This window comes from Macrotis lagotis, chromosome 4 (assembly GCF_037893015.1).
Source record: "Macrotis lagotis isolate mMagLag1 chromosome 4, bilby.v1.9.chrom.fasta, whole genome shotgun sequence".
In the NCBI taxonomy this organism is placed as follows: Eukaryota; Metazoa; Chordata; class Mammalia; order Peramelemorphia; family Peramelidae; genus Macrotis; species Macrotis lagotis.
The window spans coordinates 115,514,920-115,539,890 of NC_133661.1; the positions used below are offsets into that span (position 1 = coordinate 115,514,920).

The window sequence follows — 24,971 nt, forward strand, 5'->3', positions numbered from 1 at the left end:
ACAGAATACTGACCCTGCAGTCAGGAGGATCTGAGTTCAAATGTGGCTTCAGACACTTAATAATTCCCTAGCTGTGTGATCTTGGGCAAGTCACTTAACCCCATTGCCTTGCAAAGAGAAAAAAAAACCCAAAATTATTTATTACAGGGAGGGCTCTCTAGAATTGGGATGGTAGAAAATCAGTAATGTAAACAGTATCAATAAAAATCTATTTTTAAAAATTGCAAATGCCATTAAATAAAGATATTATGATGGTAACTAGACATGCTTCATTTCGCAGATAAGGAAACAAAAAGTTCAAGATCATATAGCTAGTATAGAGTTGGGCCTTGAACCCAAGTCCTCTGACTTTAAGGTCCTGATTGTGCCATCATGCCACAATGCTTCTTTTCTATTATCCTTGGCTGGTGGTAGCAGAAATGAGATGATTCTAACAAGATGGCAAAGAAAGTGCCATTTAACTATGCTCAGCTTGCCTTCATTACCTCAAGACAATAATGAATGTGCTAAATAACGACAAATTACACATGGAATAAAGGAGGGAGCAAAGGATAATAGATTTAGAATTGGAAAGATTTTTTAGGGCTATTTAGTACAACTTCCTAATTTTATTTTATTTTATTTTATTTATTTTGAGTTTTACAATTTTTCCCCCAATCTCACTTCCCTCCCCTCACCCCCACACAGAAAGCAATTTGTCAGTCTTTACATTGTTTCCATGTTGTACATTGATCCAAATTGAGTGTGATGAGAGAGAAATCCTTAAAGAAGAAACAAAGTATAAGAGATAACAAGATCAGACAATAAGATAGCATTTTTTCCCCCTAAATTAAAGGGAATAGTCCTTGAACTTTGTTCAAACTCTACGGCTCTTTATCCGGATACAGATGGTATTCTCCATCGCAGACAGCCCCAAATTGACCCTGATTATTGCACTGATGAAATAAGCGTATCCATCAAGGTTAATCATCACCCCCATGTTGCTGTTAGAGTGTACAGTGTTTTTCTGGTTCTGCTCATCTCACTCAACATCAGTTCATGCAAATCCCTCCAGGCTTCCCTGAATTCCCATCCCTCCTGGTTTCTAATAGAACAAGAGTGTTCCATGACATACATATATCACAGTTTGCTGAGCCATTCCCCAACTGAAGGACATTTACTTGATTTCCAAATCTTTGCCACCACAAACAGGGCTGCTATGAATATTTTGTACAAGTGATGTTTTTTACCCTTTTTCATCATCTCTTCAGGGTATAGACCCAGTAGTGGAATTGCTGGATCAAAAAGTATGCACATTTTTGTTCCCTTTGGGCATAGTTCCAAATTGCTCTCCACAAAGGTTAGATGAGTTCACAGCTCCACCAACAATGTAATAGTATCCCAGATTTCCCACAACCCTTCCAACAATGATCATTATTCTTTCTGGTCATATTGGCCAGTCTGAGAGGTATGAGGTGGTACCTCAGAGAAGTTTTAATTTGCATTTCTCTAATAATTAATGATTTAGAGCAATTTTTCACATGACTATGGATTGCTTTGATCTCATCTATAAATTGCCTTTGCATATCCTTTGACCATTTGTCAATTGGGGAATGGCTTTTTAAAAAAAATATGACTCAGTTCTCTGTATATTTTAGAAATAAGTCCTTTGTCAGAAACATTAGTTGTAAAGATTGTTTCCCAGTTTACTACATTTCTTTTGATCTTGGTTACAGTGCTTTTATCTGTGCAAAAGCCTTTTAATTTAATGTAATCAAAATCATCTAGTTTGTTTTTAGTGATGTTCTCCATCTCTTCCTTAGTCATAAACTGCTCCCCTTACCATAAATCTGACAGGTAAACTAGTCCTTGATCTTCTAATTTGCTTATAGTATTGTTTTATATCTAAATCCTGTATTCATTTGGATCTTTCTTGGAATAGGGTGTGAGGTGTTGGTCTAATCTAAGTTGTTTCCATACTAACTTCCAATTTTCCCAGCAGTTTTTATCCCAATAGCTGGACTCTTTGGGTTTATCAAATAGCAGATTACTAAAATCATTTCCTGCTATTGCTCCTAGTCTATTCCACTGGTCCACCACTCTATTTCTCAGCCAATACAAGGCAGTTTTGATGACTGATGCTTTATAATATAATTTTAGATCAAGTAGGGCTAAGCCCCCTTCTTTTGCACTTTTTTTTCATTAAATCCTTGGAAATTCTTGATTTTTTTTATTTTTCCATATGAATTTACTTACTTTTTCTAACCCATTAAAGTAATTTTTTGGAATTTTGATTGGTAGGGCACTAACAGGTAGCTTAGTTTTGGTAGAATTGCCATTTTTATTATATTAGCTCTACCTATCCATGAGCAGTTGATGCTTGCTCAGTTATTTAAATCTGATTTAATTTGTGTGAGAAGTGTTTTATAATTGTTTTCCAACTCTCTAATTTTAGAAAAAAGATAATTGAGTTCAAAGAGGGTATCTTAACTAGGGTCACACAGGTAGTTAAGTATCTGAGGTAGAATTTGTACTTTTATTCAATGGAAAGAATTATGGTTTGCAATGCCTGGAAATTAAAACACATTGTCCAAGAATAAGTGAAGAAATCAGGAGGCATGTACAATAACCATGAGGGAAAAAGCAATTTAGCATATCCTTGAAGTATTTTTCCACATTAGGATCAGCAGAAACAAACACAAGAAGGAAAGTTTCTAAAGAAGGTAATTGCCCTCTATTCCAGTGCAATGGGGCCAGTATTTCCTTTAAATTTTTTTTATTTTTTCCAATTACATGTAAAGACAACTTTTAGCATTCATTTTAAAAATTCTGAGTTCTAAATTCTTTCCCTCTCTTCTTCCCCCCACCCAGTTTGCTATAAATTATACATGTGCAATCATACAAAACAAAGTTCCAAATTAGCCCATATTGTAAAGGAAAATATAGACCAAACAAAACCACAAAAAAAAATAAAGAGGGGTCAGTATTTCCCAGAGGCCAGTATTAATTAGAGATGTTAAGAATCTTGGGTCACAGGCAGAAAGGAGGTGATCCAATCAAAAAGTATTTGAATATCTAGCAACATATTAACTTTAGTATAAGGAATAACCGTCAAATAGGAAATTCTGCAGAGAAAGTAACAAGAACTTGAGATAAAAAGAATGGCCAAAATGAAGGGGAAAAGGGTAAGTAATTTTTTTTCTCTGACAGATAATTATGGTTGATATATTCACAGTTAACTGTAAGAGGTATAAGACTAGTTAGAACTGTCTAATACGCCATTATCTCCCTAAAAGTTTTTTTTAATAATCTAAAATATAAAGAGGAAGACTTTCAACATGTAAGAAGAACCTCTGTGGGACATATTAGGGAAAATATAGACAAGAATTACACAGAATAAAAGACTAAAAAAAGGTGTGATCAGTGTCAAGAATACTCATAGCAATGAAAACACAGCTTTCAAAGTAACAAGTGATAAAACAAGAGTAGCTCATTATAAAGAGCACCATCCAAACAGATAACAGAGGTGTAAAATAATAAGTACCTGACCTGAAGTACCTGAAGAATCCTGGCAAGTCAAAAGTGGGGCATATTGTAAGGAGAGGGTATTGCAGGGTAGTAGCTATCAGGGGTTTTGGAGGGAGAACTATGGCAGCATCTGATAGCTGGAGGTGACCCCTACTCTTCCCTAACTACTAACAAACATATCCTAATACTCCTACTGTAGATCTTGCTGTATAAAGATTTACATTCAGTCACTGTCTACTTTCATAACATGTTGTTCTTATTTGGGTCAAAGGACAGTGATGGAAAGATGGGTATGGAGCCTCTAGCTTTCTAGCAGTGCATTTTAAACCACCATCCTCTGTCTTAATTTCAAGAAAATTAAAACAATTCCCTCATAGTCGACAAACAGGACCTTAGAATATTTGCCCCTTCCATTACTCAGGATTTTCTATGACTCAGATGATTTAAAAACACTTCCTCCTTAAAAAGGGAAACAGGAAGGAGACTGGAGGATGGAGGGGACTGAATGGGGTAAATCTCATTACATTAAGAGCTACAAAAGACCTATTGTAATAGAGGGGAAGAAGGGAGATGAGAAACACCTGAATCTTCCTATCATCAGACTTGGCTTAAAGTTAACTTATACACACTCAGTTAACTTAAAAAAAACATCTTACATTTCAAGTATTAAAAGGGGAAAAGGGGAGGGGGGGATGGAGACAGGGAGGGGGAGAGAAAAAAGGGGAATTAACAGAAGGAACGTAAGGGAAAAAGGGAAAAGGGAAAGAAAGGGGAGGGGTGGATATAGGAGGACAAACACACTGAAGGGGGTGGTATTCAGAAATAAAATACTGGGGAATACAGATAAAGGGGGAAGGGAAAATACAAACAGAAGGAAGATAGCATGGAGGGCAATAAAGAGTTAGTAATTATAACTCTGAATGAGATGAACTCTCTTAAAATATAAGTGGATAGCAGAGTAGATTAAAAAATAGAATCCTACAATATGCTACTTACAGGAAACTCATTTGAAGCAGAGAGATACATATAGAGTAAAGGTAAAAAGTTGGAGCAAAATATATTTTGCTTCAGCTGAAGTGAAAAAAGCAGGGGTAGCAATCCTTATCTCAGACAAAGCAGCTGCAAAAATAGCATTAAAAGAGATAAGGAAGGAAACTATATCCTCCTAAAAGGTACCACAAACAATAAAGTGATTTCAATACTGAATGTGTATGCACCCAATGGGATAGCATCCAAATTCTTAGAGAAGTTGAAAGAACTACAGGAAGACATAGACAGCAAAACTCTATTAGTGGGAGACCTTAACCTCCCACTCTCAGATTTAGATAAATCGAATCATAAAATAAACAAGAAAGAAGTTAAGGAGTTAAATAGATTTTTAGAAAAACCTAGATCTATAGACTTATGGAGGAAATTGAATGGGGATAGAAAGGAATATACCTTTTTTTCTGCAGTACATGGCATTTACACAAAAATTGACCATGTACTAGGGCATAAAAACCTAATAATCAACTGCAGAAAGGCAGAAATAGTGAATACATCTCTCTCAGATCATAATGCAATAAAAATCATATGCAATATTCGACCAGGGAGATATAGACCCAGAACTAATTGGAAACTGAATAACCTCATTTTAAAGAATGAGTGGATCAAACAACAAATTATAGAAAGAATTAATCATTTTATCCTAAATAATGACAATAACGAAACAGCATACCAAAACCTATGGGATTCACTCAAAGCGGCTGTCACCAGATATATTACACCTTTAAATGCTTATATGAATAAATTAGAGAAAGAAGAAATTAATGAATGAAATATGTAAATAAAAAAATTAGAGAAAGAACAAATTAAAACCCCCCAAGTTAGAAATTCTAAAAATTAAAGGAGAAATAAAAGCAAAAAAACTATTGAATTAATAAATAAAACTAAGAGTTGGTTTTATGAAAAAAACACAATAAAATTGATAAACCCCTGCTCAATTTGATTAAAAAAAAGAAAGATGGAAACCAAATTGCTAGTATCATAAATGAAAAAGGTTAACTCACCACCAATGAGGAGGAAATTAAAGTAAAAATTCGGGAATTATTTTGCCCAACTTTATGCCAATAAATTTGACAATCTAAGTGAAATGGACCAATATTTACAAAAATAGAAGTTGCCCAGGTTAAATAAATTGAAGATTAAATGCCTAAACAACCTTATCTCAGAAAAATAAATTCAACAAGCCATCATTTAACTCCAGAAGAAAAATCTCCAGGGCTGCTGGATTCACAAGTGAATTCTACCATACATTTAAGGAACAGTTGGTTCCAATTCTATATAAACTCTTTCGGAAAAATAGGGAAAGACGGAACTCTGTCTAACTCTTTCTATGACACCAATATGGTGCTGATACCTAAAATCAGGAAGAGTTGAAACAGAGAAAGAAAATTATAGACCTATCTCCCTGATGGATACAGATGAAAATATCTTAAATAAAATTTTAGCAAAACAACTACAACAAATCATTACTAGGATAATACATTATGACCAAGTAGGATTTATCCCAGGAATGCAAGGTTGGTTCAATATTAGGAAAATTGTTAGCATAATTAATTATATCAACAACAAACCTATCAGAAATTATATAATTATATCATTAGATGCTGAAAAAGCTTTTGACAAAACACAGCACCCATTCCTACTAGAAACACTAGAGAGTGTAGGAATGAATGGACTGTTCCTTAGAATAATAAGCAGTATCTATCTGAAACAATCAACAAGCATTATATTCATGCCCCTTCCATGCAGAGATGAGGTTTACAGGTCTTCCATTTCAATCTCTACAACATAGGAAGTGAGCCTACACCAATAACTTGGGAATGTTTGGGTCTGTTCCTTCCTCTGACTGGGGTCAACTGGAGCAGCGGCAAGCATCCACCCAGTCCCACACATGCAAAGATGCATCAGCAGCTGCAGACAATAATGTCCTTGGTTTGCTGGGGTGCCAGGAATGTGTGGTAACCAATGAAAGCATGTCCCTCTCAGTCCCATCCATGAAAAGATGTCCTTTATGAATAAAGATTGGTTCTACATGGCTCCCATTTCTCTCCCAAGATGTGGTATCATAGATCTGGACAGTCCCATCAAAACCTAATGAACACAAAAAATATTTAATTAACAAACCAAGTTAAGCAACATTAGTCTTTCCTCAAAATTTTCCATGACATAAAAGCTAGCAACGAGATGCTGAATTTAAAAAATGAAAGATTTCTTAAAGGGCAAGTTAACATTTTCACTTAATCAAAGTAGTCAGTTAACTACACCAAGTATATCAAAGCTGTCTGAAACCTCTTTCACCTATTAACCCAACAAATCAAAGGACTACAAAGGATAACAAAGAGGACTAAGGCCCAGACATTCACAGACTTGCCCTAAGTTATCCAGCAAGATAGTAATAAGACCAGGACCAAAATCATGTCTCTTGACTCCTTAACCATTGCTATTTTCATTACATCAAGTTGCTACTTATGACTATATCCCAAGAGTTAAAAAACACTATGTTCATTTTTTAAACTTTCTTTTATATTTTTTATTTTTCCCATTTTTTCCCCTTAGTTCTCATTCTTCTTTCAATACTTGACTAGTATATATATATATATTATATATTATATATTTTAGGGGTTTTTTTTTGCAAGGCAAACAGGGTTCAGTGACTTGCCCAAGGCCACACAGCTAGGTAATTATTAAGTGTCTGAGACCGGATTTGAACCCAGGTACTCCTGACTCCAGGGCTGGTGCTTTATCTACTACACCCCCTAGCCACCCCTTGACTAGTGTATCTTAAACATGGCTATACATGTATAGCCTATATCAGAGTGTTTGCTGCCATGGGAAGGGAAAAGGGGAGGGTATAGAAAAATGTGGAACTCCAAAGCTTGCAAAAGGATGAATGTTGAAAACTATCTTTGCATGTAATGGGGGGAAAAATAAAATGGAAAAAACATGAACCACAAGAAAGCAGAAACTAAAAAACCACAATGATGGCCCAAATAAATACTCAGAACTGAAAATGTTGTCAATCACATCTGTGACTCAGAACATTTAAGTATAGGGGAGAACTACTGAACTGGGAGACAAGATATCTGTTAGTCTCTAACTTCTCTAGCAGTAAAGAAAAATAGGGACCTTATAAAAAAACAAAAACAATAACAAAGTGTAAGAAGAAAAGACATGACCCTATTTCCCAGAATGTATAATAATCCTCATAGACCAGTCAAACACATACATATACAGGGTGCTCCAAAGTCTTAATGCAACTTTCAGCTATTAAATCTTAAGAATTTAAAAGTTTTGGGGCAGCTAGGTGGTGCAGTGGATAAAGCACCAGCCCTGGAGTCAGGAGTACCTGGGTTCAAATCCGGTCTCAGACACTTAATAATTACCTAGCTGTGTGGCCTTGGGCAAGCCACTTAACTCCATTTGCCTTGCAAAAAAAAAAAACCTAAAAAAAAAAGAATTTAAAAGTTTTGCTAGCTTAAGACCACCACATTTCTGGAGCAGCCATGTTCATGTGCACATATGAACACACACACAAACACACACACATACATGAGCACAATACTAAGTTATCTCCAGCACCTCGCAGACCTAGGACCCCAGAGATCACAAAGCTGAGGACAATCCTTCTACCACTTTTATGTTCTTTAGTTCCTTTGTAGGCTGGCTATATTTTTTAAAAAATGGTTGGTGGATGGGTTAATTGAAGGGTCCTTGGTAGATAAATTTTAACTCTCAGAAGTAAACTGGGTGTGAAACCAGAAGTTAAGTTAAGATATGCAACCTCCAAAATACCTGAAATGGCTAAGCAGCCCTCGAGAGAAGGAGCCCAGGTTACCCTCAGCAACCCCCAGTCTGGGCTGGGCATAGAAACTGGGCACTGCACTGTTGTCACTGGATGGTCAAGATCCCTTAAGTCTGTGAGCTGAAGCTGCCCACTTGAGGACAGACTGGCAATGAGACCTGACCCCTTGCCACTGGTTTGAACTGAAGCACACCACCACTCCCCACCAGGTCCAGGGCTTGAGGCAGTCCTTTTTGAATCCCCCAGCTTCTGGCGGATGTCCACAAGCCCAAGTTGTCCTGAAGCACTGCAGAAGAAAAACGTATCTGCATCCAATACCTGCAGACTGCTTATTTCTTCTTCATTGTCATTCCCACCTGGAAGGCCAATATGAGAAAGATGGTTGTTATCAAACAAAAGAGAAAGCAAATTCAGTGGATATACTGCTGTTGAATGGCCACAAGTCACTTGCCCATCTAATTTAGACATCCAAGAGCTGAGGGAATAAAAATAGAGTCTCTCTTCTAGTGCCCTACAAAACACAGACCTGGTGTCTAGGATAGGAAGGGGCCTCCATGCTAGCCTCTTATTAAAAGGAAACCCAGGTAGTGGGCACACTTTCTCCAGCAAGGATGGATCAAAAAGTCTTTTGGGAGCAAAATGGAGGCAAAGTAACAGGATAATAGATTTAAAATGGAAGGGTTTTTGAAAGATCAATTCATTCAGCTAGCTAATTTTACAGAATAAGAAAGAGGCCCAGGAGTTTATGACTTGCCCAGAGTAGGTAGGAAGTAGCAGAGCACCAGAATTTGAATCTGGGTTCTCTGACTCCAAATCCAGAATTCTATCCTTTGTACCACATTATATTTCATTCTATAATTGGCCACACATAAATGACTTCAGTTTCATAAAGTGTTTTGAGCACTATGAAGGAGAGTTGCCATAGAAAAACAGGAATTAGTAAATTAAGTAAAGGAGTGTTGGCTCTATCTGGGAAACAAATGCAGGGTGAGAGTAACATTTTAGTACCTGACAAGCAGAGAGTCTTCTGAGACTCCAACTCAGTAATGTCCAGATCACTGACCCTGGATCCATGGAGGACCTTGGGAACCTCAGAGATGACAACATCAATCTTGGGCCAGAGGTTACTTTTTGCCCCATGTAAAGCAATAGTACTTACAGCTTTAATCATGTCTGAAGGAAGAAAAACAAAATATCAACAAAGATTAAAATACTACAACACTTCCACATTTAATATGCTAAAGAAAAAATGGGATGAAACTTTAATGGAAATGATTTAGATAAAAATAAAGTGTAAGGAAGGTCTTGACAGTGATGATAGATAAATAATGGATTAGATTGTCAATGAAGATTGTTTCCTTCTCTGGAGATCTATACATGTTCAAGGAATCCTCATACATCTGAATGGGACTAAATATCAACCTTTTTTTGGAGGCAGCACAAACTTCTCTTTCCCAGTGACTGTGGTAACTCTGGGCAATGGATAATAGTTTCAGAAAATATGCAATATCCTAGCAATAAAATTAGAAAAGGAGCTAAAATACAACAACCAGAATGACAGGCACAGAAACTGAGGGTAGCAAGAAGATTGGGCAGTTTCCAAATCATTAATAAGAGGCAAATTAAATCAACTCTCAAGTTTTTGGTCACACCTTCAAATTAGTAAAGATGAAAAATATGGAAATTATCCATGTTGGAAAGACAAGTGATGTGGTATAGTTAAAGAATACTAGTCTCATAGTAAAGACAAAACAAAACAAAACAATCAAAAACCTGGGTTCCAGTTCTGGTTCTATAGCTTCTTGCATGAATAGAGGAAAAACACTTAACATCTCTGAGGCTCAGTTTCCTTATCTATTAAATGGAAATAATATTTGTACTACCTATTCCATAAGGATATTATAAGATGCTTTGTAAAATTATACAGTGTTATATCAATGTAAAACTTTATTTTCCATGATCTTATTTGAAACATTTTCTGAAATCATTTACCACTGTCTTCTTCAACCTGCCAGATCTGTAGAGAATTGCCAGGGAGACCACTTGTTACCAGCAACCTATGGAAAGCAAGTAGAGCTATTATGCCAGGTTCTACAGCCTGTCTTTTTCATCTTATTTGATTTTTTTTGACCTATATAATCCAAGCTTGTCCATATATTCAAATATTTTGAAGCTCAAAATTTTAGACATTAGGCATTGTTGTTCAGTTGTTTCAGTTGTGTCTGACTCTTCAAGACTCTATTTGGAGTTTTCTTGGCAAGGATACTAGAGTAGTTTGTCATTTCCTTCTTCAGTTCATTTTATAGAGGAGGAAAATGAGGTAAATTGGGTTGGGTGATTTGACCAGGGACACACAACTAGTAAATGTCTGAGGCACGATTTGAACTCAGGAAAATAAATCTTCCTGATTTCAGTTCCAACACTATGCCTCCTATCTGCCACATAAAATTAGAGATCCTTTAATCCAATTCTTTTTGTAGAGGTAAAGAAATGTTAGTATAGGGTTAAAGTGATCTAAGTCCCATACTCAGAGATAGTGTTGGGACTAAAAGCATAATCTCCAGTCTTCTGCTCTTTTCATTATATTAATTTCTCCAAAAAACTAAAAACTCATATGCCTAATAAAAAACACCTAAGTGCCAAGAAATTCCCTTAATCTACAAAATGAGCTGCTCAGATAAACCTTGCTATAAATGTTTTCTCAATCCTCCCCTCCAGTAGTCTACCATGCCTCTCTTTTCTGCTCCTTAGATCTTTTTAGTCTTTTGTTCTCTTCTGTCCTACATTCATTCTCTGAGGCATGCCTAATTTATATTAATTTAGTCAAAAAAGGGTTTGTGGGGGTGCTGTCTGTGAGAGGGCAGCTTTTGTTCTAGTCCTAGCTTTCTTTAGTTTTTATTTGGGGATAAGGTATGGGGAAAAGAGTAACAAAAACAGAGAAGATGGATGGATGTACACAGTACTCTACTCTGACAAGAATTTTGCATCACCTCTGTCCCTTCTCTCCTTTTGGTTATAGAGGAAGGGAATTAGGAGTGCTGAATGTTCTATATGCTGCCTTTCTTTGTTTCAAGGAATAGGGTCACATCTAGAAATGACCAATATAAAAAAATCAAAATGCATCAATAAACCATTTTAAAAGAATTAAACTGTCTGGGGCACAGAGCTGATTCATACCTTGTCTCTGGAACATGCTTCAGATTGTAGACAGGCTTGTCTGAAAATCCCCCATGTTTCACCCTGAAATCTCTTTCTGGGCATAAACCCTAAAACAAAAATAAAAAGTCAATTAAATATTCCCTGGTCTTTGACTGCTTCTTGCAGATGAATTCTATGACAGCAATAAGTTCACACACACAAGAAAAAGGTGCCTATTTGAGAAATCACTGCTAACTTTACTACCTGACTTTTTCCTCAAGATGTCTTACCAGAGGTTTCAGTAAGTAAATAGGTATCAAAACTATTAAGTATCAGTACAGTAGAATGCTCAATAAAATTAGAAGTGGGGCAGGTTATGACTAGAAGGAAAAGGTGAATAACAGATAAAAGCAGCCAGAGGAGTTAAGGGTTGGGGAGCTCAGGGGCAAGGTCTGAATTTTGACCTCCAAAATGTTAGGAGAAATGTAACCCAGTTCAGGTTCTAAGATGTCAAAAAGAATTAAAAGAGTTGTCCAGGTGATAGTAAATGGCTAATTAGTATGAAAACTTTTTCCATGATTTCAAATGGATAAAATACAGGTCTTGGAGTCTGGAGGACCCGTGTTCAAATATGGTCTCAGACACTTGACACTTATTAGTTAACCCTGGTTGCCTTGAATCTAGGACCAACTCCAGTCATCCTGATTCATATTTGGCCACTGGATCCATATGATTCTGGAGGAAAAAGTGAAACTGGTGACTTAGCACAACACCCTCTCACTCAATCCAATTCACATGCTTATCAGAGCATCACCTTCCTGATGTCATGGTTGTCTTCAAGAAAGACAAAAACAACAATTTTTACTGCTTGTCTCTCTTGCCCTTGCAAAAACACACCAACAATCTTCTTTTGTATTACATCCAGCTAAATCATTTCTCCAGCTCTTTTTCTGTATTATATTTATATTCCAGATCCCTCTATTGATAGACATCAAGAATTGGTCAGCTCCTTGCTGTTATCACAGAAAAATGGTATGAGCCCAACCCATACTGAAACATTTAGGGACAAAACCCATAATGCCATTACTTGGAAATCAGTCAGTCAGAAACTGAAAAATACTGACTCTGACCTCAACAAACTCACATTCTAATGAGGAACCCAACATGCAAACAATTATACACAAACAAGACCTATCAATTAATCTATCATTGAGAGAGAGACAGAGACAGACAGACAAGTATGGGAGAAGAGAGAAAGCTGCAATTTCAGAAGGAATAGATTAGAAGAGACAAAGGAGAGCAAGAAAAGCCTCTTGCCAAAGAAAATAGGATTTGAGCTAAGTCTTGAGAGAAGCCATAAATTGGAAATAAGGCAGGACAGCATTCCAAGCACAGGGGACAGGTAGTAAAAAGGCCCAAAGCCAGGCAAAAGAGAATCACATATAAGAAATAGCAATAAAGTTATTGTTGGATCACAGAATACATTGGAACAGAATAAAATGAAAACAATTCAGATTGTGGCTGTTGCCTGTACCAATTGTCTAGATTTAGAATTGTCTTCACAATGACTGAAAAGGCAAAATATACACATATCAATGTGATCCTTGAGTCCCTATTTATATATTTCCCAAAGTTGGAGGAAAAGCTACTGATTAACTGGATAAAAAGACAGTTATACCCCATTCTCCCCACAAGGTGGGTCCTTCGGAAATGGCAATAGGAAATGTGTGAGAATGCCATGAGAAAGAAAATCTGGGTTTACAGCTCAGGACAGGACAGATGGAATTAGGGAACAAAGATCTCCTAAAACTTCATAAACCCTTGATGACCAACCTTGTTCACATACATCTTCATTTCATGCCTCTTGCTTCAGTCTTTGCCTCAGAGGAACTCTAGTTTTCACCTTGGAGTCCTTGACTTCTAAGTATAAAGGGTTCTTTATCTTTAGGCTCCACACAACCCTGGCTCTCCAATTGACTCTTCTTGACAGAATTTTCAGTTGTTCTATAACTCCACTCATCATCTTTTCAATTCCCCAGACCAAACTACCTCTCCCCTATATTATGTATTGTTTTCTTCCATTAGAATATAAGCTACTAAGGGCAGAGACTCAGCTTGCTTTTAGTATTTGTTGTTGGTGTTTGTCCTTTGTTCTTGGAGAGACCCTGATATCTAGGAGGTGATACCATATAACAAGCAAGTGAAGTAGATTTAAAGAAGGAAGACTATGCAAAGTCACCAGCCTCCCTTTCTCTGCTAGAGCCATCTGGGTTCAGTGACCAGATCAGGACTGAGATGACTCTGGATGAGTGGGAGACTTTGCTCTTATCTTCATTCTGAGCCAATCATGATTCAAACAATGACCAAGTGAGGCTTGGCCTGGAAGCCACTGTTAGCAAATCAGTGAGAACCATAGTGATTTGGGTTTAAGAAATCTACCCCATGAACCCCAAATTATATAGGGTTTCTTCCATTAAAAGATACATTCCTTTAGGTGGAGCACCTGCAAGTAAGGCTAAGATAGCCTAGGGTCAGGTTGTCCAAAATGCACAGGCCCATGCAACCAGTGGGGTGGATTTTACTAATAAATGCTTTAGTAAATGGAAGTCTAGCTACCACAGAGTTCTTACTAAAATGGCAAATCAAAATATGTCATCTATTGTTTCAATAAAAACTTTAAAAAATAAGGGTGGACAGCCCTGCCCTAGGTGAATAGAAGAGAAAGAAGAGGAGGGGAGGAAGGGAAGCTGTGTTGCCCAAATGGCCAGTTCCAGATGAACCCCCCCCCACTGGGGGGGGTTCAAAGAGGTTGTTGTTAATCCTAATTTCTAGAAGAGCATCATGACACAGCATTTAAGCAGACTGCCTGGTACATGGGAATAACTTAATAAAAACTTTTTCATTCATTCAGGCCTAAAGGCTGCCCTCTACTTCTACAATCATTATGGAAGAAAAGGAGCGGTTAAACTTCCAATATACCTGATTTTCAGCGCTGAGTTTAGGAGGTAAAAGAAGATGAAGCACTTCATTTCTTTTCTGACTTTCACAGCCTGCAACATAGACTCCTATAAGGTGAAGCAAAAAAAAAAGTCAGCAAACAGATATTTTCTAGAACAAGGCTAAGTACAGAAACACCTTCCACAGACTGAAAATTGTGAGGAGGGGCAGTCACTCCATCATAACATCACTCAATAAGAAATACAGTAGTCAAGGACAGAAAACACCAATATCAAAAAAGCAGTATTATGAAACTATTCAGGACACTGGGTCCACGGCACCTATTAATTCTTTTTCTTTTCTAATAGTCATTTTTTTAGGTTTTTTGCAAGGCAGATGGGGTTGAGTGGCTTGCCCAAGGCTACACAGCTAGGTCATTATTAAGTGTCTGAGGCCCGATTTGAACTCAGGTACTCCTGACTCCAGGGCCGGTGCTCTATCCACTGCACCACCTAGCCGCCTCACCTATTAATTCTTTTAGGAGGATACCTAAGGGGAATTTATTCCCTCGGTGGGCAAAGGGGCTAGGGTCACCTTGGTTATCAGTCCACTCCACGACTCTGGTGGGACCCGGCAGTTCAAATGCATGGAGATCCCGGTACCTAAAGAAAACAAATAGTAATTGGATCACAGAATACATGGAAGGGAATAAAATGAAAACAATTCTGATTGTGACTGCTGCCGCCTGTACTAATTGTCTAGATTTAGAATTGTCTTCACTATGATTGAAAAGGCAAACCACATACAGACACACAGACGATCTCACACACACACACACACACACACACACACACACACAGACATATACACAGACACAGACACACACACACGCACACGCACACACGATCCTGGGCTCGCCCAAGCTCCAGGCCCGTCTTTCCTTGGCCCGAGGCTGCCTGCTGGCCGGCTTGGGCCGCGGGGAGCCCCTCACTCTAAGGCGCCGCATTTCTCGGGGTCGTCACCAGCTCCGGGCGCCTGCACCGCAGCCAGCCCCACAGCGGCCGGCCTGCCCTCCGCGCCCCGCAGGGCTCTGCAGGAGCTGAGGCTCGGGAGCAGCGCGGCAGCGCGCGGGACCCCATCCTGGCCCCGGGCTGGGCCCAGTCCCTCTCCCGGCCCGCACCCGAGGCCGCCTCCCTCCCGCCCGCTTACAAGCGCAGAGAGTCCACGAGCCAGTCCGCCGCCGCATCCATGCTGGTCCTCGGCCGCAGCCCGGCCCCGAGGACCTCCAGTCCGGACCCTGCAGGACAAGGAGCGAGGCCTGCGTGAGGCGGGGAGGAGGCGCCGCGATGCGAGGGGTGTGGCCTCCGCGTGGCCCTCCCCGGGAAGCCGGGCCAGAGCCACCTTACACGTCGCGTCTGAAAGCTCGCGGAATCGTTAAGTCGGCAGAGCCATCGGCATTCCAGGCTCCACATTTAAGACTAGACAGACCGCTTTTCTTTTTTTTCCCCCTTTTTTCTTTAGTTTTTTTTGCAAGGCAAATAGGATTCAGTGACTCGCCCATGGCCACACAGCTAGGTCATTATTAAGCGTCTGAGGTCGCTTTTGAACTCGGGTCCTCCTGACTCCACTGCGCCACCTAGCCGCCCCAGCCTTTGCCTCTTTTCTAAGATTCATAATATTTTGGAATTTTAGAGACTTTAGAGATCATCCGGTCCAACCCTCCTTTACTTTGCAGATGGAGAAACTGAGGGAAAATATATATATACACAGACATTGAGGGGAAATGACTTGCCCACCATCACATAAGTCATTTGGGGGCAGAGGGAGGAGGAAAACTCATTTTCTCTCATTGGAGAGTCCCTTTGTTGTTCAGATCCTGTAAAGCAAATTGCCATCGAGTCTTCTTGGCAGATACTGGAGAGGTTTGCTATTTCCTTCTCCGATTTCATCTGGCAGTGGACGCCCAGAGAGAGCTTAAGGAGCAGTCCCTGCCACTATAGCAAATCTTCACCCTTTTGAAGATCTGTCTGCCTAAGCAGACTCAATCTAACTGCTGAGGGGAAAGTAATACTGACTACTAAGGTCTTAGAAGGGTGGGATGGAACTAGGGTGACATGGAAGTTTAGCAAAATATAAATGCTCATTAGCTGACTGACATCTCCCTTCGTCCCTCATCCGAAGGATCACTCTGATTGCCCCTAGGGCACAGGAGAGCAGCATTCTTCTGCAGGGAAGGTTCCAGCCCCTACAGTCAAAGACAGAACTTCCCCCATAGTTGGGAGGTTGAAGAAGTCAGAAGTATAGGAAAGAGTCTGTCTTTAAAAAGCCATGGCCTCATTTGAAGTCAACTTCTTATCTCACACCCTCTCTCCCTCACCCTGTTGGTGAGATTCCCACAGGAATGACTGGAAGGAAAGGCCCACATATTCTGTGCAAAGAATAAGGTTTTATTCACGACCTAAGCAGGTATACAGGGAAAAAAAAGCATACAGAAGTGATATCATTTATGCCTTGAAGAACAGTGTTAACATTGAATGATCTCAATCAAAGACTATAGAAATGATTAGTAACAACAAAAGACTGTGGCAGTAGCCCCTGGTGGATATGGTGTGAACTCCTACAGCCGCATGGTCTGTGTAGCACTGGCCATAGCTGTCGGTGACCTATTTCTCCAGCTGCTGCACCAGCATCCATAGGTCCTAGGGAAGGGAAAATGATATCAAGAATTGTCCTTTGGTGAGTGGTAGCTAGGTGGCACAGTGGATAGAGCACCAGCCCTGGAGTCAGGAGGACCTGAGTTCAAATATAACCTCAGATGCTTAATAATTACTTACCTGTATGATCTTAGCCAAGCTACTTATCCCCATTGCCTTGCCCCCCCCAAAAAATGTCCTTTGGAGCACTCTCCCAGACCCCTATTATCTGTCAAGCCCCAACTGTCATCAGGAGTGGATGGAAATGGCTCTGTAGGGGAGAATTGTATCCCTCAAAGTAAAGAGACTAGAGCCTTGGAAGGAGTCATAGGAAAGAGACTGGACTACTTTGCCGGGAAATTCCTTCTTGAAGCCTTCCTGAGTTTTACCCAGAATTCTCATTTCTACAGACTCAGAGGAGTTGAGTGCTGTGCTTCTCTCCTTGCTCTTCTCTGTGAAATGAGTAGAAGGAATAATTAAGAAAAATAGACAATCTATACTTAATCTTCTATAGAGGGCTATAAGTAGTCCATAGAATATTCATGCCACAGACCATAGTATGCAGTACAGTAACATCACCCTGGGTATCCAAACTAACCCAAGCCTCATTTCCCAACACCCCCCCCAATTAAAGAGGGAGGGAGGGAGGGAGGGAGAGAGAGGCAGAGACAGAGACAGAGGTAGACTGACAGTCAAAAAGAGAGAGAGACAGGGATAGAATCAGAGGAAAAGGCAGACAGGGAGAGAGAGAGAGAGAGAGAGAGAGAGAGAGAGAGAGAGAGAGAGAGAGAGAGAGAGAGAGAGAGAGAGAGAGAGAGAGAGAAGCAATGGAGTGAAAATTGAGAGGCAGTTAAATGAAAGGTTGTGTGGACTACTGCTGGAAAGAACACTAGATTTAGATGTCCATGCACAGAGCAGATGGATCAGCACTTAGAGGGCAAAAATGGAGGCAGTATGTGCTAAGCATACTTTCTTTCTCTCCTTGGACCCTGATGGAGTCAACCCAGGACCTAAACCCAAGAAGCTTGGGAAGAGCATTGCCCCATGAACCATCAGACCTGTTTCCAGTCCAGGGCCCTCAGCCCTCATCTTGTAAAACAACCCCTATGGAAATGCAGCCTGGTAACCCACTCCTGTAGGTGTTTTAGCCTTAGCTGCTGAAGACCCAGAAAAGAAAGTTTTTGCCACCAAATCCCTTGGTATTCTCATATAGTTCAGCATCAGGAACCAATATGATTTTATCAGTGGAAGTGACATTAAAGAAGAGGAATTACCATCTTCTTTGATGCTGAACCCCAAGAACCATGGGACTTTTCCATCTGACTTGTAGCTGAAAACTTCTGTGTGTTGTCTCCCTTATTAGAATGTGAGTTTTTGGGGGGCGGCTAGGTGGCACAGTAGATAGAGCACTGACCTTGGAGTCAGGTGGACCTGGGTTCAAATCCAACCTCAGACACTTTACCTAGCTGTGTGGCCTTGGACAAGCCACTTAACCCCATTGCCTTGCAAAATGGCTTACCCAAGGCCACATGGCTAGGTAATTATTAAGTGTCTGAGGTAGGATTTGAACTCAGGTCCTCCTGACTCCAGGGCCAGTGTTCTATACACTGCGCCACCTAGCCACCCCAACTATGTGACTTTTAACAAGTTACATATAATCTCTCTGAACCTCACTTTCTTCATTGGTTTAAAAAAAAAGAGGAGGCTGGACAGTGAATAGAACACTGGGCTTGGAATCAGGAAGTCCTGAGTTCAAATCCAACATCTGACATTTAGTAACTTGTGTGACTTAATCTTTGGGTAAATTACTAATTTTTGTTTGTCTCAACTGTAGGTTGGGAATGGCAACTAGGTAGTACAATGGATAGAGCCAGCCCTGAAGTCAGGAAGACCTGTATTAAATTGGTCCTCAAACACACATACAAGCTATGTTACCTTGGGCAAGTCACTTAACCCTGTTTGCCTCAGTTTCCTCATCTGTAAAATGAGCTGGAGAAAGAAATGCAAACAAATCTAGTACCTTTGCCAAGAAATGGGATCATGAAAAGTCAGATATGATTGAAATGACTCAGTAACAACAACAAAATGGGACCTAGCCTTGTTGCGAGGATGAAATGAGATCATATTTGTAAAGAACTTAACTTAATTTCTGGCTCATAGCAGACTTTCTTAATAGCTGCATCTTTCTTTCCTTCTATAAGTAGAACTTATATGGTTATAAATTGCTCTGGCTTTTCCGGGTTTGGCTGGGATTATTTCACCATTCTTCTGTATGGCATTTCCAGACTAGATACTGGGATCCTTTCATGTAACTACAAAAGCTAAAGAGTTAGCTTCTCTTCAACAGAATGTAAACTCCCCGAGGGCAGGAGCTATATAATCTTTGAATCCCCAGCATCTGAACACAGTAGCTTTCTGTAGTAGGTACTCAGCAAATTTTATTGAATTGGGAAGAAGCAATATAGCAGTGATTTTTCTGGTCAAAGGATGATGTTATTCTCCTTACCTAGTATTCCTAGTATTCCAGGTACATCATAAGTCTTCAATAATTAATTAATTATAGATTTGAAAGGAAATTGAATATGTTCCAAGGAACATAAGCTATTTGAGGGGAAAGACTGATTAATTTTATCATTGTATCCCCAGAACCCAGGAAAAACTTGATAAATCCTTGCTTGTTCAGCTGAATTTATAAATGACTTGTACTGATGGATGGAAAAATTAGAGTGAATAGTCCAAATAAAATGTTGATATTTGGTTTTTAGAATTAATGTGATTATTTTTGGTACCAGAAGTAAAAGCAAATGTAATCTTTGCAATTATGCCTTATGTAGGGCAATATTAAAATAGACTATTTGAGAGGCATTAGACATCACCTCTGGCTTTCATGGTGGATAACAGCTTTTCTGAAATGACAGATAACAATTTTACAAAGACAAAATGATGTAATAGAAAGAGCACTGAATTCACATTCAGAGGACCTAAGTCACCTCACTCAGCTTGAGTTTTCACCTCTACAAAAGGAGATAATCATATGTGGACAACCTCAAAGAGTTGCCTTAAGATTCAAATAATATCAGTTCCTATGTATACAGAGTGTCCCAAAAGTCTTAGTGAGTTTTTAACATTATTAAGCTATTAAAACTGAAATGGGACTAAAACATAGACTTTTGGGTCACCCAGTACATCATTTTTAAAGTTTCCATGGTAATTTACCTAGGTTATCTCATTTGATTCCCACACCAACCCTGTTAGGTAGATGTCACCATCATCATTTTACAGCTAAGAAAACAAAGGCTTAGAGAGATTAAGTGTCACACAGATAATAAGTATCTGAATTAGAATTCTAACTTAGTTCATTCTGATTCCCAATCAGGGCTCTGCTAATGTTTGTAAAATGCTCTGTAAATAACAAAATGTCTTCTAAACACAAGCTATTGAAATTAATGATAGACGGAGCACTGGGTGAAAAAAAATCTGCATGCAGGGATTCAGGCTCTGGCTCCATCACTTACTAATCCTTTGGAGCCACACTTGGAAAATAGGAACCAATAATTCTAGTGCTCTCTACTTCCCAGATGTTGATAATGAGGGAGTAGAAATAGGAAGCAATCTTTTATAAAGCGTCTACTATATGCTCAGGGTTGCACAAATGTTATGTCATTTGATCTTCACAACATCCCTGAGAAACAGGTGCTATACAATTATCCCCATTTTCAGTTGAAAAAACTGAAGCAGAGGTTAAGTTTTTACAGAGCAACTGAGTTTCTTAGATTTGAACTCAGGTTTTTCTGACTCTAGACTTGATGTATTATATTACCTAGCTGCTTCTAAATAAAGAAATGTCTGTGAAGTGTTTTGTAATGGTAAAGCATTGCATAAATATGTGGTATTCTCAGATATAATAGGGTAACTAGATTGTACAGTGGTTAGAGCATTGACCCTGAAGTCAGGAGGAGATGAATTCAAATCCAATCTCAGATATTTACTGGCTGTGGGACCTTGGGCAAGTCACTTGACCCTGATAGCCTTGCATATAGGTCCATCTCCAGTCCTGATTCATATCTGGCCCCGGCACTCAGATGGCTCTAGAGAAGGAAGTGAATCTGGTGACTTAGCACAATACTCCCTCACTCAAATCCAACTCACATGCATCTTATGACAATCACCTCTCTGGTGTCACAGTTTTCTTTGAAAAGGAGACAAAAACATCAAAACACCATTAATGGAATGGAGAAACCTAAAGAGCATAGCCCTGGCAGAGGTTCAAGAGTGAAAAATATTGGACCAATAACCATCATACTCCCCATTCCATTCTCCACACTTTGCTGCCGATGCTTATCTTTTATATCTTTTTGCTCTACCTTAACAGCTGCAGTATCCCCTAGAAGTGTGCTCAACTCACTCTGAGAGGGCAATAAATATTAACCTTTGGATGAGTTAAATTCTCACAGTGAGCCCAAAGAAACTGAAGTATAGGAAGGGAAAGAGATGACTCTGCTTACATCTACAAGCTCGTCACAGCAAAGCTTCCAGTTCTTGGAGTCTGAGAATGGAGCCAATCAAGATTTGGGGTGATTGAGACCCTATGCCAGGGAGCACCTTCATCTCTCCTTCCCTGCTACATGGAAGGCACCCAGGAATATAGGTCTGAGTTTTTCATGTTATCACAAAATATTCATTCTCGACTCTAACCATGCATCATCCTATCCCCTTGAGTTATGGGCAAGATGGTGGGGGACAGATCACCTTGGCACTCACTGCAGGGCCCCCTTGGTTCATGCCCATGGATTTCTTCAGTCGGAGGATCCTAATCAACTCATGACTCAGCCGATCTTTCATTTCCTCCAGGGTGATGTGGGAGGCTGTCCCAGGAGATGAGAGGGCTAGGTGCTCCACACTCTTCTTACCCATGAAATGGCCTGGAAATGAGATGCAGAGGTCTTGGAGAGGTCAAGAGATACAATGGAGCAAGTTGGGAAAGGGAAAGAGAGAAGGGTGACCTGAGGCAAGATGTTTCTGGGGACTGAATGCTGGCCATAGAATCTAAAGATCTCAGTTCCTTTTTGTGAAGCATAACCTTGGTCAACTCAGCTAATCTTTCAAATTTCTCTGTGGCTTAGCTTTCATGTGTGTAAAAAAAAATAATTGATTTCTAAGATCCCTTAGAGCTCTGAGAAGCTATTTTTCCACCCTATCCCAAACTCTACATGTACACACCTCTCTTTATAACCTTATTCCCTCCCACTCCAGTTTTTCATCACCCAGGCTATTAATGACCAAAGGAATAGAGGATGTTAAAACTGGAAGTGACTTTAGAGGCCATCTACTCTAACTCCCTCATTTTATAGAAGGAACCCCCCCCCCAAACTTCTGAGGTTTAGAGAGTTTAAGAGATTAACCTAAGGTCATGCCATGGTAAGCAGGCATCAGAGTTGGGTTTCAAATGAATGTCCCCTAATTCCAAATCTGATGAATCTTCTTTCTACTATAAAATGAGACCCCAAGAAACCTTAGCCACTCTTCACGTCCTCCACCTCCTCCCACTATTTGGGCTGAACATGAATGTGTTTGCCAATCTCTTCATCAATCATCAATAAACAACAAATGTGTACATTTATGGTGTGTGTCTGGTTATTAAAACTAGATGGTGGAAAGGATACAGGTCCCATCTATTTCTTTTCTGCCTAATCAGAATCTGGCGAGAAGAGAAACAGATGAATAGGATGCTGAAGAATAAGAATGGGCAGATGAGACCAAGCATCACAGGACTAGACCTAGGTCTGTTCCTTGCTAGCTGTGTCTCCTGGAGCAAGCTGAGTCCTAGTTTATTCACCTATAAACTGGGTACTGTTTTCAATGGAGAGAACACTTGCTTGAGAGTTACCGGACCTGGTCCAGCGGGTCATTTACACTCTCTGAGTCTGTTTCTTATCTGTAAAACGAAAGGTTGTACCGGATGACCCAGTCTAAGGTTTTTTCCCAGCTCTGAATCTATGATCCCATGATCCTCTTCATAAGTTTAATATAAAGATCAAATGAAAGCACAAATTGAAAGGCATTTCCAAAACTCTGAAGGGTAAGCCAGAATTATTACTGAAGTGTAGGGGGAATATGGAGCAGAAAGAGAGAGAACAAAAATGGGTGCTCTGAAAACAAATAGCAAAGGGATAGATGAAGGGAAGAAGGAGGGAAACTAGCAAAGGGAGGAGGGGAAAGAGAGCTTCAGAGAGAGAAAATGGGGAAAAGGGTCAGTGGGAGGGGGAAGATAGGAAATTATCATTTGGAGGTTCACAGAAACTTCATCCCTGCCCCACCTACAAAACTGACATCCCAGACCATTTCCTCAAACCCAATGGTACCTGTGGCCCAGAGGTTGCCTCTGGGGTGAATTTTGATCTTGGCTGCTTTATTCCGATGTTCCGCAAAATCCAGGCTGAGTGTGGAAGTGCTGGAGAGGAAAGCGAGGAACAACAGGCAACTCAGGAGCCGAGGATGCCTGAGTCGGTGGGTCAGCTCAGAGGCCATGCTTGGCTTGGACCCAAATCCCACCATATACCACTTGTAGGACTTGTCCCTGTCTAGTTGCTTCCCCTGCTCTCTCCTGCTCTGGGATTTCTCTCCAACTCCCCTCCCCGCTTCCCTCAGCTCCCTTTAAGTCCCCTGGCCCTGGGGGTGGAGTCTTCCTATGAATAATGCACAGATCTCTATCTACACTCTCACTGCCTCTGCAGTTCTAGGCATCTGCTTTAACCTGTCCCTGACTAAGCAGCTATATCTGAACGAAAAGGCAGTGAGTGAGGTGCAAAACCGAGGGATGATTCTGGAGTCAAGAAGTTTTGAGTTCAAAACCACACTCTGTTATAGACTAGTTGTGAGGGACCTGGAACAAGTTGTTCTACCTCCCTGCGATTCCCTTTCTTTGACTATGAAAAGAATCAATAGAATTCAGGGGTTCTTAATCATCAGTCTGAATGTCTCTCTGTGTGTGTGTGTGTGTGTGTGTGTGTGTGTGTGTGTGTGTGTGTGTGTGTGTACTGATGGATTCTTTGATTATTTGTACACTGGATGCTAAAAAGCTGGGGCAAGGGGCTATGAAGAGAATTGTGTTTATATGATTGTATTGGGAATATGTAGAAATCACCACCTCTCAGAACTGGAAGGGATCATAGAAGTTAATTCTATATTTTATATATATTCAATAATTGTGTTTCAATTATTATCTTCCTTAATTTGGTGCATTTTATTTTACCTATTTAAAAACATGAACTGAGAGGGGAACCATAGGTTTCATCATCTGCTATATTAGATTGTGGTCCCTGTCACAAATATCTTATACTAGAGAGGATGCCTAAGGTCCTTTCTATATTTGTGATCCTGTGACTCCCCCAAGAAGGTCTGATGTCTCTTGAGATTTCAAGGGGAATCACGTGGTCCACAGATCTAGGAGTAATTCTCTTTGCTCCAGGAATCTCAGGTTCATTAACACAATGGTTGGAAGGGGAGGCACTTAATAAATACTTATTAATTGATTGATGTCCAGTAGTAAAAACACATGTTCCCACTCCTTCCCTAATCTCTAGGCAGTTTCCTGAGAAAGACAAGTTCATTCAATCAACAAATACTGTTGGATTTCCTAGACATTGTTAAAGTGTCTGGCCTCAAAGGATTTGCAGTTTAGTTGAGGAAATAATACATGTTTAAAGGATAATCCAAGACAGGATATAGTAGCTGCAACAAGAAGAGTGAAAAGAGAGTCCTATCAAGTATTAGGGAGAAACCATGTCTAATTGGGAGGTGATCATAGAATGAAGAAATTTCTCTCTAACTATTCTTACCATAGACTTAGA

General features: G+C 39.8%; 2 protein-coding genes across 2 annotated transcripts; both read right to left on the reverse strand.

Moving 5' to 3' along the window:
- Positions 1–642: 642 nt before the first annotated feature.
- Positions 643–15,725, reverse strand: WDR73 (WD repeat domain 73). The gene is made up of 8 exons (XM_074233928.1): positions 15,638–15,725; positions 15,023–15,090; positions 14,471–14,556; positions 11,531–11,619; positions 10,346–10,410; positions 9,362–9,526; positions 8,344–8,709; positions 643–6,642 (listed from the first exon to the last, which is right to left on the reverse strand). The coding sequence occupies exons 1-8, from the start codon at positions 15,676–15,678 to the stop codon at positions 6,404–6,406; spliced, it is 1,119 nt and encodes a 372-aa protein (XP_074090029.1). The 5' UTR covers positions 15,679–15,725; the 3' UTR covers positions 643–6,403.
- A 1,110-nt stretch (positions 15,726–16,835) lies between these two features.
- NMB (neuromedin B) lies at positions 16,836–23,736 on the reverse strand. The gene is made up of 3 exons (XM_074231917.1): positions 23,484–23,736; positions 21,871–22,043; positions 16,836–17,127 (listed from the first exon to the last, which is right to left on the reverse strand). Exons 1-3 carry the CDS (start codon positions 23,674–23,676, stop codon positions 17,092–17,094), a joined length of 402 nt encoding a protein of 133 aa, XP_074088018.1. The 5' UTR covers positions 23,677–23,736; the 3' UTR covers positions 16,836–17,091.
- Positions 23,737–24,971: the final 1,235 nt, after the last annotated feature.

Coding starts and splice junctions, on each gene's coding strand:
- WDR73 (XM_074233928.1), bottom strand. CDS start 15,678: ATGGATGCGGCGGCGGACTGGCTCGTGGACTCTCTGCGCTT. Junction 11,620..14,470: donor AACTCAGCGCTGAAAATCAG/GTATATTGGAAG, acceptor TTTTTGTTTTAG/GGTTTATGCCCAGAAAGAGA. Junction 6,643..8,343: donor GGGCTGCTTAGCCATTTCAG/GTATTTTGGAGG, acceptor TGTGTTCATTAG/GTTTTGATGGGACTGTCCAG.
- NMB (XM_074231917.1), bottom strand. CDS start 23,676: ATGGTGGGATTTGGGTCCAAGCCAAGCATGGCCTCTGAGCTGACCCAC. Junction 22,044..23,483: donor AGGCAACCTCTGGGCCACAG/GTACCATTGGGT, acceptor TCTCATTTCCAG/GCCATTTCATGGGTAAGAAG. Junction 17,128..21,870: donor GCCCTGCAGTGAGTGCCAAG/GTGATCTGTCCC, acceptor TCCCTTCCCTAG/GACCTATGGATGCTGGTGCA.